Source organism: Nanorana parkeri, unplaced genomic scaffold (assembly GCF_000935625.1).
Source record: "Nanorana parkeri isolate BGI_ZX_2015 unplaced genomic scaffold, ASM93562v1 scaffold92, whole genome shotgun sequence".
NCBI classification, from domain to species: Eukaryota; Metazoa; Chordata; class Amphibia; order Anura; family Dicroglossidae; genus Nanorana; species Nanorana parkeri.
Window position 1 is genome coordinate 1,221,574 of NW_017306360.1, and position 13,884 is coordinate 1,235,457.

Consider the following 13,884-nt stretch of genomic DNA (forward strand, 5'->3'; position numbering starts at 1 on the left):
GCTGCGGCGTCTCAGTATATAGCGAGCTGTAGCTCGCGGTATACTGAGCCTAGGGTGACGGGAGGACGCTAGTTTGTGTCCTCCCGTTACCCTAAGGAGAACTATGGGGAAAAGCCTTGACCCCATAGTTCTCCTTTAAGGATGGTAGAAGCGGGGGGGCATAAAACCTTCCACCCATGGGAAATAGTTCTTAGGGTTTACATACAGTTTAAGAGACCAAAGGGCACAAATGTAATAAAATGAAAGTGAAAATGTTAAAGATGTAAAACAAACAAACAGTATAAGGCACATTAAACTCTTCTACAGAACTGAATTATTTTTATAAATTATTATTTCTATTATTTTTTTATTATTATTATTCAGTTTTCCTGTAAAGGAATCTAAATGTTTTCACACAGCATCCAACCTTTCACTTTCCTCTACTTGTATCAGGCCCCGTTCACATGTAGCGAATTATCGCGCGATTTCCGCCGCGATATCGCGCATTTTTGCCGCGCGATATCGCGAGAAGTCGCCGGCCAATGCTATTCAATGGAGCTGTCTTAACTCCATGTCGCGCGTCGCTCGTCGCAAGTCGCTTCTACCAGACCCTTTTTTCGGCGGATTTTGCGCGATTTTGCCTTTTTTTCTATGGAGCCCGACGGAGAAGGTCGCGCTACAGTCGCTGGATCGTCGCTGGAACGTCGCCCCGAAAGTCGCGCTATCCCAGCCGTGCGGATCCGCTGCAAAAGGTATGTCGCTATATGTGAATGGGGTCTTATACAACACATCATTTCTATGCGATTTTGGTTGAACACATTCAGTAGGATCTCGAAAACACCATCTGAAAAAAAATCCTACGATCTCAAGAAATATTGTTCTGCATCCAGTTGGACGTGTTTGAGCTGCTTACGGAATGGTCAAATAATAACAATGTGTCAAGTTGTCCCCGTGGAATCTGAAATCCCTCAAGAGGCGCCGGCCAATCGGTGTGTTGCATCTCAGCAGGGCCTTATAAAGAGCCAAGGCGAAAGATGCTGATTGGCCGACGATGACGGGATGACAGAAAACAGCCTACCTCTCCGTGGATGTGGAATGTTCCATGAGCTGAGATTCCACCAGGAATTATAAATCAAGCTCAGGCATAAGGAGGTGACGGGATGATATTTACATCGTAAGAATACATGAAGATAATGTATATATCATATACACAGAGAATACAGGAGGAGCTCCGAGCCTCCGAATATGACATGGAGAGGATTCGAAGCTGACCTCCGCCCTCCACTTCAGTCTTCTATCTGACCTCCGTCCTCCCCTTCAGTCTTCTATCTGACCTCCGTCCTCCCCTTCAGTCTTCTATCTGACCTCCGTCCTCCCCTTCAGTCTCATATCTGACCTCCGTCCTTCCCTTCAGTCTTCTATCTGACCTCCGCCCTCCCCTTCAGTCTTATATCTGATGTCCGGCCTTCCCTTCAGTCTTGCACAGTTGTGCCGACTCCTCTCCTCTTCCTCTGATGTCTCTGCACACTGGGAGCTTCTCACAATGTGCATTAGAAGCTGCAGCAAGTCAGATAGAGCCCGACTCATTTCCTGTGGACACCCAGCATCATCCAGCCGTTTCCTCCTTGGCCTGACTGTCCCTGGCCCCGCCCCTTTCATTCATTGGATTTCAGTTATTTCACTGGCGAAGGCCCAGCCTCATGTAAGGGCAATACCCAATGCTGTCTGCATACAAATATAGTCTGCATAGGACTGTCCACTTCCCATAAAGGTATTTGCATAACTCCTCCCAATAGTCAGCCCACTGCTTGCATCAGGGTTGAGGGCTCTGGAGAGGAGTACGGAGTCAGGGTGCTGTGATGTTTTCAGGAATCTATGTACAGCCCCTCCCACCAGCCATGATCTGCATCATTATTATTATTATTATTCAGGATTTATATAGCAATTTATGCGGCACATAGAGAGGCACAGAGACTCAATGAGGATGTCACTGGGCCAAAAATAAGGTATGTAATCAAAAGAGAAAGGTGTTTTTATCAGCTCATTAGCATGTTAATGAGGGGGGAGGGGAGGAACCAGGGAAGGCAAAATAAAAGCAGATCAAACTTCGGCTTTAAAGTATATATGAACCCGAACAATCACATTTTCTTATTTGCCCAATGTTGCTCTGTTAAAGTGACACTAAACTCAGGAGGACCTAAATTATGAACAACAATGTATGTTATTTGTGTATCACTCGGCTGTAGATCCTCCAATCATCTCTGAATTGGTGCTGACACTGTCCTTCCTTCTGGATGGTGGCTACTATTGTTCCCCCTGGTCCCTGTGTGTGTTGTAGAGTAGTCACTGGTCCAAGCTCGCTCCCGGGATGGACTACAATCTCAATACAAATTAGTAAACTAAACATGAGATTGTAGTCCATCCCGGGAGCGAGCTTGGACCAGTGACTACTCTACAACACACACAGGGACCAGGGGGAACAATAGTAGCCACCATCCAGAAGGAAGGACAGTGTCAGCACCAATTCAGAGATGATTGGAGGATCTACAGCCGAGTGATAAATAAGATACATTTGTGTCTTGTGTCGGGGAATTCCTTGTTATTGTTTTGGATTGTTTCTCTGATTGTTACTAAGTTTCAGCAAACAGATCCACTGACATCTCACTGCCAGCAACATGTGATCACACAAATCACAACGGACATCAGAATTATCAGAACGAGACGTTTTCACTGAAGAAAAACAAGTCAGATATTTGACGTAATAAATATAAAAAAGCAATAAAGCTGAACTCTGACCTCAGGTTTAGTCTATGACAGCAGTGCAGGCCCCTCTCCTGTACAGTACCCACCCTGTGCATTGGAAGCTGCAGCACGTCAGACACAGACCGCTTCATTTCCTGGCTGGAGGACATCCAGCATCATCTAGCATTTCCCTCCCCAGCCTGACTGTCCCTGTCCACGCCCCTTTCATTTATTGGGTCTCAGTTCTTTCAATCATGGAGGTTCAGAATCACATGTGAGCCACAAGTCCGAACATTTGCTGTCAATCATCTCCTTAGGAGGAGAAGCATTAGGCAATCTTGTGTATTGTCCTGGCTGCCTGTGTGTGTTGGTGCATGCAGTGTACGGGCATGCATGCGCAATAGTGCAAAGAATGATGGGACATGTAGTCTCCCTTGGAGGAGGAGTATAAGGCGATCTTGTGTATAGTTCTGGCTGCCTGTGTGTGTTGGTGCATGCAGTGTACGGGCATGCATGCGCAATAGTGCAAAGAATGATGGGACATGTAGTCTCCCTTGGAGAATGAGCATAGGGTGATCTTGTGTATAGTCCTGGCTGCCTGTGTGTGTTGGTGCATGCAGTGTACGGGCATGCATGCGCAATAGTGCAAAGAATGATGGGACATGTAGTCTCCCTTGGAGGAGGAGTATAAGGCGATCTTGTGTATAGTTCTGGCTGCCTGTGTGTGTTGGTGCATGCAGTGTACGGGCATGCATGCGCAATAGTGCAAAGAATGATGGGACATGTAGTCTCCCTTGGAGAATGAGCATAGGGTGATCTTGTGTATAGTCCTGGCTGCCTGTGTGTGTTGGTGCGTGCACAACAGTGCAGAGAATGATGGGACATGTAGTCCCGGGAGTTGTATTTGCCATCATTATGAGTGCGTGCTTCCGTCCCGAGGAGGCGCACCGTGACCTGCAGGATGCAGAATAAACACACATAGGGAGCGGTTCTGAGATTTGCAGGAAGGGATCCTTCATTACTTTGTTGCAGACGTGTTACTCCATAAAAAAGATGAAGCTTTAATACAACGTAACGGGATCACGGAACTTCCAAACTTTCCGCATCCACCGATGGCTGACACGGTACAAGACTCCACCATTGTAGAAGCAGTTGGTCTCGTCATGTGCCAGGGCTGCATTTCCCGCCAGCAGTGAAGGGGTTAAATCTCGGCTGCCCGGATAATCCCGGGAGATTTCTCTGGATTTTGGCCCGGGGGTTATTTTTCCACCACTGATACCGGAGCCGCCCAGGAGCTTGGCCCAGCACCGGCTCTGCTGCCAGCGGACGGAAAGTCTTATTCACCTGCTCGCACATTCCGCGGTGAATCATCCCTGGAAGGCTTCCTAAGGGACTTCACCGAGATGTCTCATCGAAGATTCACATATGGACTGTATATATAGATCTACAATGGGGCCCTCAGGAGCCCCCGGACCCCTCTGAGGAGCCTGACCCCACCCTGCCCACCCATGGGGTCACTTTGTGATCCTGAATACAAGTCGGGTGAATATATCGGATCGTAGATTAGCAGAGATTCACCCGATCCCCAAATAATACAAATATCCAATCAGATGTGGGACATACAAAAACATGATAGGGATTGTAGTCACCCAGGGACAAAAACTACCATGCTGGGACTTGAAGTCCTCCAGTCATGTAATGTACAGAAAATGGAGGTCATGCTGGGTCTTGTAGTACCCCAGAAACGTAATGTGCTGTGCACCCAGAAGGTGCTTGTAGTTCCAGGTTCCAGGTCCCAATTATATAATATACAGTGTATACAGGAGATGCTGGGACTTGTAGTCCCTGGTCACATAATATTCCGTGTATATAGATATTGCTGGGACTTAGAGTTCTTGTGCACATAATATACAGGAGATGCTGGGACTTGTGGTTCCAGGTCACATAATATACATGTATACAGGAGATGCTGGGACTTGTAGTTCCCGGACACATACTATATGGTATTATATAGGAGATGCTGGGACTTGTAGTTCCCGGTCACATACTATATGGTATTATACAGGAGATGCTGGGACTTGTAGTCCCTGGTCACATAATATTCCGTGTATATAGATATTGCTGGGACTTAGAGTTCTTGTGCACATAATATACAGGAGATGCTGGGGCTTGTGGTTCCAGGTCACATATATTTATCGTAGCGGGAGCGATGCAAAATGCGCAGCCGCTTTCCCCGCTATGCTAATAGCGTATCTTCTCAGAAGCTGCACCCAGCGCGCCGGTTTAAATAGTAACCGACACGCTTCTAATTATTCGAGTTTCACCTGTATATGGTATTATACAGGAGATGTTGGGACTTGTAGTTCCCGGACACATACTATATGGTATTATACAGGAGATGCTGGGACTTGTAGTTCCCGGTCACATACTATATGGCATTATACAGGAGATGCTGGGACTTGTAGTTCCCGGTCACATACTATATGGTATTATACAGGAGATGCTGGGACTTGTAGTTCTCGGTCACATACTATATGGTATTATACAGCAGATGCTGGGACTTGTAGTTCCCAGTCACATAATATACAGTGTACACAGACCAGGCTGGAACTGCTTTTGTGTCTACAAAACTTAAACCAATGTTGACCTATTTCATTCATTGAAGTACAAGCTCCTGTGGTGCAGGGACTGATGTAAATGGTTCGATGTCTTCTGTAAAGGACGATGATTGTATATATCATCCCAGGGAGAGCGATTATTACGCGCAGGCGCCCGTTCTGCCGGAGAGTTCCTTGGACGCCGATCAGTAACGCGGCGACCCGCCAAGCATCTCCGAGGAATATTTATACTCTTCCGCTCCCGGGAGTTTGTAAACACTCCGATCACAAGTCCTGGCTGGACATGACGCGGCAGGTCAGCGCTGTGTACACACAACCTGCTGGAGCGAGCCGAGACTTGGCCAGAGAGCGAGCCAAAAACTCCACAGGAAGGAGGGACGGTGCAGCAACAAGGAAATGAGAGGAACACAAATGAAGGGCCCAGGGCGCCTCCCTGAAGGGGCAAAGTGTCCCAAATCACCATCTATAAAGGAAAACCTACACCATGAATGGGAACCATATGGTTTGCTAAAGCAACGTGTATCATAAACAAGTGCAATGTTTTTTTTTTTCTTTTTGTCTATCAAATATCGTTTTCACCTTTTTGCATCTCAGTGCTGCTGACCTGCCGCAGCCGTTTTCAGCCACTTCCTGTCTATTTGCTTTAACTCCACTGTCGGTAGAACATCGCTGGCATCCTGATGATGACAAAGATGCCAGTGAAATGAGTATCAGCATAGCTGCTTATATTCTCCACCGGGGTGGCATGTGACGTGGTGGCAACACAGGAGGCACAATCGTGACACAATGACAGTGTTGTCACCCTATAACAGGAAGTGCCTGGACAAGGACCTTCATGGCAGGATCACCAGGGATCATTATAATGGAAGCTGCAGATTTAAGAAGACTGAAAACGACTTTGGAAATGACATCACACGTTAAAGCGTCTATGACTGTTTGCCGATTGGGTTTGGAAGGACTTTTAATGAAAGATCAAAAAAAGTGTTTATTTCGTCATACTGCCATAGTAGATGCGTCCACTTTTCAGCTTTTATCTATGGGGGACTCACTTTCTGTACATCAAAGGACAATTCAATGCGCGAGGCATGTTGCGACACATTACAGAATGTAGCAATGGAGTCACCGCAATAAAGCAGTCATTCACACCAGGCCTGTTGGGTACAGTTGCCCAACGTGGCCCCAAAACAAAGACAAGGAAAAAAGCCTTGCATTGTATAGAGCCCATGCACACCAGCAAGCTGCATTGGTGGGAGTTGCAATAAAATAATGCGGTCAACATCTTATCAGGCTGCGGCGCACAGATTTAAAAAAATAAATGAAACAGTGCGGTGCGCCATAACAATGCATTGCGGCACGTTCACATTGCACACCTGTTCAGGCGCATTATGTGCTATGCGGTGTGAACCAGTCGGCCGCATTTCATTGCAAGGCGCACAGATGCAGCGCATTGGTGTGAATGGGTCCTATACAAAGCAAGGCTTTAGGACTGCGTAGGGCTGGTGTGAGTGCGCCCTGAGGGTTGAGACCGATACCAACAGCTCTGCCCCCGGCTATGCTGGCAATATACCCTTTTTTGGGGAATGTCAACATCTGCCCGCTCATGACAAGGCAGCCGCGCTCTTCCAGCAATAAGCTCCCTCGGCGGAACAAACTGCACCGAGCGCTGTAAACAAACAGAGACGAGTAACAAAATGTTCAGATACAAAGTTTATCTAAGTCTGTCACTCGCAGGTGCCAACGTCCTCCTCCTCATCCTCCTTCACATCCCCCCCCCCCCCCCACCAGCATGCCGCACAGTCCTCCCTGCTGACACCAATATATCACAGCCGATGACACCTGCCTGACGCCTGGCAGTCCCTGGGGGATCAAACCTTTCCTCTCCATATCGGTGACCGGCAGGAATAGCGGGAGGGTCACGAGGCGGGTAACCTTACCGGCTACTGCGCTTCCGTTTTATTTCTGTTACAGTGTTGCCGGCCAAAAAAGAAAAGCGATCTCACTTTTAAAGGATCAGTCCACTATAAGCGGAACTTTGGTTATGAGTCGAATCTGATGGGTCGAGTCATCTGCGGGCTTTTGGGCCTTGAGTAGTTTTTGGTTCAGCTTTAGGTGTTCCTGGCCAGCTTGAAGTGTTCCCGCAACTCCTCATCATGAAAGACAAATTATAAGGACGTGTAACCTCATTAGACATGTGCGATTTGTTTCGTTTTTCGAATTAAAACATCCAAATTTCCAAATCTCAATGCATCCTAATGTGTCAGAATTTCCGACCCCGTCTAAATTTCATTCAAAAACTAAATTGAATCGGACATGTGACTTTTCTGGCCAATCAGCAGTGTTTTTTCCGGTGTAATGCATCCGAATGGGTCTGAACACTAATTTACGTGTTTAGTATGTACATATCATACTAAGGGCTCGTTCACACCAGATGCAGTGCATTCTGGCCCGATTCTGGCCGAAACGCATTGCCTCTGGCTCACTTTTTTTGTGGGGCAGTAGGGGGCGTGGCGGGCCATTGAAGTGAATGGCACCGTAGCCACACTCTCAGGCCGCAATGCGATCATTATGCCTGCGGTCCGGTGCGATCAAAATAGTGCTTGCAGCATTTTGATTGCACCAGACCAGACGGGACTGCAGGCATAATGCACGCCCTCAGGTCGCATTGCGGCCTGAGGGCGTGGCTACGGTGCCATTCACTTCAATGGCCCGCCACACCCCCTCCTGCCCCACAAAAAAGTGAGCCGGCCGCAATGCAAGCCAGTGCGTTTTGGGCCAGAATCGGGATGGAACACACTGCATCTGGTGTGAACGAGTCCTAAAGCTGAGGCTCCTAGACCCGATTGGCATTCGGAAATTCGGAACCCAAATGCCATTCGGGTCTGGGAGCCTCAACTTTAGTAATCTATGTGTATGACTCACAGACCCGAATGGCATTCAGGAGCTCCCAAAAGCACATCGGAAATTCAGATCCCAAATGCCATTGCGGTCTAGGAAATTCATCTCTGGTATTAATACCTGTGTATGGTTTTTGTGGTGGCCGTAACGAACAGACGTTCGTAAACTCATCCGAAACTAACAAAATTCGGATTTCGTCCGAACCTGAACCGAATTTCGGATCCGAATCCCGAAATATCCGGACCCAACCAAATTTTTTCGCAGCTTATGTCTTACCCTCATAATGATTAAAGAAGATGTGAAGGAACTCCGTGAGATCTCACCAACAGAGACATAGAAGAAACAGGTGGAGGACTTCCCCACCCCAAATGTTAGTTTTGGGGGGACCGCCATCTCACATCAGCCCCCCCAAAACTGGTGTTCCAGCCATGATGGCATGGCAGCAGGCTGAGTCACCCTCCTGATAATTCCCAAATCCAAAAGGTGAGGTCTGCCTGGCGCCATATGTGACCCGTGCACTATGGAATCTAGAAAGAAAATGTCACCAGTACATTGTATGTGTCCAAACAAACGTCCTTTATTGACGCATATTGTCACAAAAATGGCGACGTTTTCGGGGGGGCCACACAATGTCACCATCCTTGTGGCAATATGCGTCAATAAAGGATGTTTGTTTGGACACAAATCCAGGTGCAATCCTGTTTCTAGATTGATTGGAGCGGCTCCATCCGCACTTTTTTCAGCACCCATCTCATACAGAGTAAAGAATGCGGTGGGAAACCCATGGGTCATGTACCATGGAGTCTCACTCTTCCCGTTGCATTCCTCATTCCCCAAAGAAATTTGAATGACGCTTATAAATACATTGAAATGTCAAAGAGATTATTTTTTTATCTCATTTGTTTGGTTGGTTTTCCAGATGATGTTGTTGTGAAAATTATATAACTAGACAAAAAAAATGAATTTTTGTTTCCCACCCAAACGATTGGACGAGACTCAAAGGAAAATCCAACCAGCCAAAGAACAGCAAATACACAGCATGAAACGTCTTCAAAGTGACTTCTATGGAATGCGAGCCTCATCTCCACCCTGAAACACTCAGCCCTCCGCCCAGAAGAGGCTCAGGGATGACCCGACTATTCTGGTGCTGCAATGTACTGACGCATGCTGCAGGCGTTGAACTGGAATTAGCTCCGTCCTTTGACTGTACGCCCGGCGCTTCGCTTCGAACCAGCTGACCAGACGTTGTGGTTTGATACAGTCTATCCCTATCCTTCATTATTCATAAACCCACCTATGACCTGGATTCCTCCAAGACTAATTCCCATTTGCTTTCAGGGGTACATTCTGCATCACTTCAATATTGCCCTGACGCAAGTAGTGGGCTGGCTCCTGGGAGTTGTGCAAATATCAAAAGCAAAACTGAAGCGAAGGCCGGAGTTCAGCTTTAATGGCATATGCGCACGTCTTTCGCAAATTCTGATGTTTGTTCTCAGTAGAATCTGCCCACAGAAGTTATGGTTTCCAAACTTTGCACTGACAAAGGCCAACTCACTTAGAACACCAGTAAACCAACTGGAAAAACAATCCTGTAGTTTTAGGTTGTGGTAAGAAACAGGCACTCTGGGTGCAAAGTTGGCCAATGGGGCACAAAGGCTAATTAGCATAGCCCCATCCACTCTTCATTTGAGAATTGCGGGTGGGGACACAATAAACGTTGGGCCCTCGTGGGCTGGAATTGCAAACCATCGGGCCCTGGTGGGCTGGAAACGCAAAGCATCAGGCCCTGGTGGGCTGGAAACGCAAAGCATCAGGCCCTGGTGGGCTGGAAACGCAAAGCATCAGGCCCTGGTGGGCTGGAAACGCAAAGCATCAGGCTCTGGTGGTCTGGATATGCAAAGCATCAGGCCCTGGTGGGCTGGAAACGCAAAGCATCAGGCCTTGGTGAGCTGGAAACGCAAAGCATCAGGCCTTGGTGAGCTGGAAACGCAAAGCATCAGGCCTTGGTGAGCTGGAAACGCAAAGCATCAGGCCCTGGTGGGCTGGAAATGTAAAGCACTAGGCCCTCTTCGGCTGGAAATGCAAAGCGCTAGGCCTTCGTGGACTTGAAATACAAAGCGTCAGGCCCTCATGGGCTTGAACTTTAAAGCACTGGTATCCTGCTGGCCGAAACTGCAAGACAACAGTCCCTCTCTGAGCTGGAACTGCGAGGCTGGAATTTTGTTTTGTTGGAACTTTGATGGAATTGCAAAGCATCAGTGACTCACTGGCTGGGAACTGTGAGGACTCCATTGCTTGCTGGCCAGAACTGTGAGGCATCAGCACTTCGCTAGCTGGAAGTTTGCGGCATTGGTCCCTGGCTGGAACTGCAAGGCATCAGTACGTCGCTGGCCAGAAAGGTGAGGCACCAATCACTTGCTGGCCAGAACTACAGAGCCTCGGTCCCTCTCTGGCTGGAGCTGTGAGGCCTCAGTCCATCAATGGCAAGGGAAATTGTTCAGTGTTTTCAGGGTCCTCTCCCGATGATAGGAAGTGTACATAGACACAAGAGAGGAAATCCTAGTGATGGAAACCATCTGATTCAAAGTTTAACACCAGCCTCAACTTTTCCCTTCGTTCTAGGTGTGGTGAAGAGGTAAAACCTGGGTTCAGTTTTTAAAGCTGTGTATGTCATGTGCTATACACAGAGCCACAACAGGAAGTGGACATCTCCCCAAAGAGAAGGGAAAGTCTGCCTCTGGAACAAGTGTCCCTATTAGAAGAAATCCCTTCTACTCCTATTTCAGTCACAACTGCAACATTTTCGATTTTGCTTATTTTGTCTACAGGTGACATTGGGTAAATCTCCCCCTGACAGGGGTTCAAATTCAAGATTCAAGGAAGAATACAAGTCTCTTATATGTAGACAGCATTTACTTATCTCCAAGTTCAGCTTTATTTCCCTTCTTCTCTTTAGGTCTTCTTGGGCCACCACTCAATAAGCTTACAAAAAGATGATGCATGATGGGACTTCATATAGTGACCCGCTGTCAATCTACAGCAATCTTAAATGGCAGAAGGTGGGGCTCCGATGTACCATAAATAGTAGGAGGAGCTTATGTTTTCTTTAAGATCAAGTATTCTCAGTAAAACTATGACTCTTCAAAACTTATTAGGCCCACACCACAACCCCTCCCCCCCACCCCACCTCCTTTTCCTTTATATAGGTGGTTTGGGTAGGGATCATTGGTCTGTTTCATTAAAGGTCTGCTACAATAAAGGGTGAAGTTATCGTAATTTGTTTAAAAACTCCCAAAAAGGGGCCACTGCCATATTTTTCCACACTTTCTGATGTTGTATTTATTATTTATCAGTTTGTTCTTGTTCTGGTTTACGGTATGGGGCGGTTGTTTCTAGGTTTATACAATCTAATGAAAAAATAACTCAAAGGAGCTCAGGAAGAACACCCAAGCCACTCAAATGCAAGCTGAACGCATGCGTCATTATCCCATATACACAACTCCTTCTAAGCTTCTATGAATTCCTAACTAGGAATCTAGAGCTCTACATGCGATGCTTTTACTGTGCTAAGCTTCAGTAAATTATGAGTAGAATACACCTGCTAATAATCACGCATAGAAGAGCACAGAGAATACTTTCCATATGAGTGTTTGGCGTGGCAGCATCCAAGCAAAACAACCATAAACACCGTTAACAAGCAAGCATAAAAATAAACGTAAATTGTTCCAGTTGGAAAAGATTTTCACATTGTCTTTATGGGTTACTCAATAAAGCATTGTTAAAGGATTGCTACCCTTTATCACCAGATACACTATATGTCCAAAAGTTCACATGTATATGAGCTTGTTGGACATCTCATTCCAATAACATGGGAATTCATATGCAGTTGCCCCCCATTTCAGATATAACAGACCACACTGTTTTGGGAAGGCCTTCCACAAGAATTTGGGAGCGTGTCTGTGGGAATTTAGGCCCATTCAGCCTAAAGACCATTTGTAAGGGCCGGCTGGGCAAGATGACCTGGCTTGCAAGTGGGCTTTCAAATTCATCCCAAAAGTGTTCCCTAAGGTTGTGGTCAGGGCTCTGTGAAGACACTCGAGATCCTCCACACCAAACTGGTCAAACCATGTCCTTATGGAGCTGGCCTTGTACACATGGTGTTATGCTGGACCAGAAAAGGGCCTTCACCAAACTGTTGTCATAAGTCTGGAAGTGCACAATTGTCTAAAATATTACCCTTCACTGGGGACACATGAACTCCATCAATTGGAGGCGGGTCCACATACTGGAAACACCTCAGCTCCATTAATTGGAGGAGGGTCCACATATTGGAAACACCTCAGCTCCATTAATTGGAGGACGGTCCACATATTGGAAACACCTCAGCTCCATTAATTGGAGGGGGGTCCACATACTGGAAACACCTGAGCTCCATTAATTGGAGGTGGGTCCACATACTGGAAACACCTGAGCTCCATTAATTGGAAGAGGGTCCACATACTGGAAACACCTGAACCCCATCAACATTTGGCCATATATTGTAAAACCAGCTTTCTTTCCACCTGCAGCTCTACTCCAATGCATATACATATATAACTAGGATGGCCACGTACCTTCCAGACTGTCCTCTCGATGTGCATTAAAGTTATCATAAGAATCCCAACGGATCAGTGGATCGGAGGTGTTGTAGTCGACGGAGACGCTAGGACCATTTTCCAAGTGCTCCATTCCTGCAACAGAAAGATGATATAAAGGGCATTAACAATCTACATAAAGATATATGAAGAGAACCTGTGCCTTGGTCACTAGTGCTTTATGAAATGAAGTGGTGCGAAGCTTGCCCATTCACCGGCAGTCTGTAGCGATACTAGAAAACAATGCGCCATGTGTTTTTACTTTATCACTATAGAAACACTGTCCGATCCCAGTTCACAATAGGCCTAGTCCCAGTCCACAAGATGTTCCATCCGAGGTGTGATAGCCTGTGTGGTCTAGTAAATGTAACATAACAGGCATATTGTACTAAATCAAGTTCAAAACCTTCTTTTGTTTACGCTTTCTGCTTGACTGGAAAGAATGTGCGGAGTACAGGAAAGGTGCAGGTTACACTTGATAGATTCTCTTCCCTTTCCAGATGTCACAAATGAAAGACGAACTGCAAATGTACAACTACTCAAAACTATCTCTACTCTCACCAAATACTAGGCAGTTCCAGGGGCTCAAACAGACAGCAGATCTCACATACTATATAAAGAGGCATATACTGTATGTGTATATTATATTATAATTAGAGTTGCACAGATACCAAGTACAGTACTCGGTACAAGTACGAGTACAAGTACCGATACTTTTGAGCTCCAAGACTACACTAGAGAAAAATTAAAAAATTAGGAGGCCGCTGTCATTTGTAAGGAGCACACGGAGCTCCCGGGATTTGTACATCTCTGTTTTGACCCCCTCGTGACTGACGACGTACAGTGTACGTCGCCAGCATCGGGGCTGTTTAAACAGACTCCCGGTGACTTTTGCCGCCGGGACTCTGTTTAAACTTGTAGAGCCGACTGTCGGCTTTACAACAGAAGCGATTCTGACGACTTACCTGTCGCCAGATCGCTTCTGTGTCCCGAAGAAGGGGCCGCCCCCCCCCCCG

At 46.8% G+C, this 13,884-nt stretch overlaps 1 protein-coding gene across 1 annotated transcript in view; it reads right to left on the bottom strand.

Annotated features, from left to right (window-relative positions):
* Positions 1–13,884, bottom strand: part of TNS1 (tensin 1) — a 326,036-nt gene that overhangs the window by 101,562 nt on the left and 210,590 nt on the right. The window contains 1 exon segment of the mRNA XM_018552581.1: positions 12,848–12,964. Within this exon segment, the coding sequence (XP_018408083.1) occupies positions 12,848–12,964 (117 nt within the window).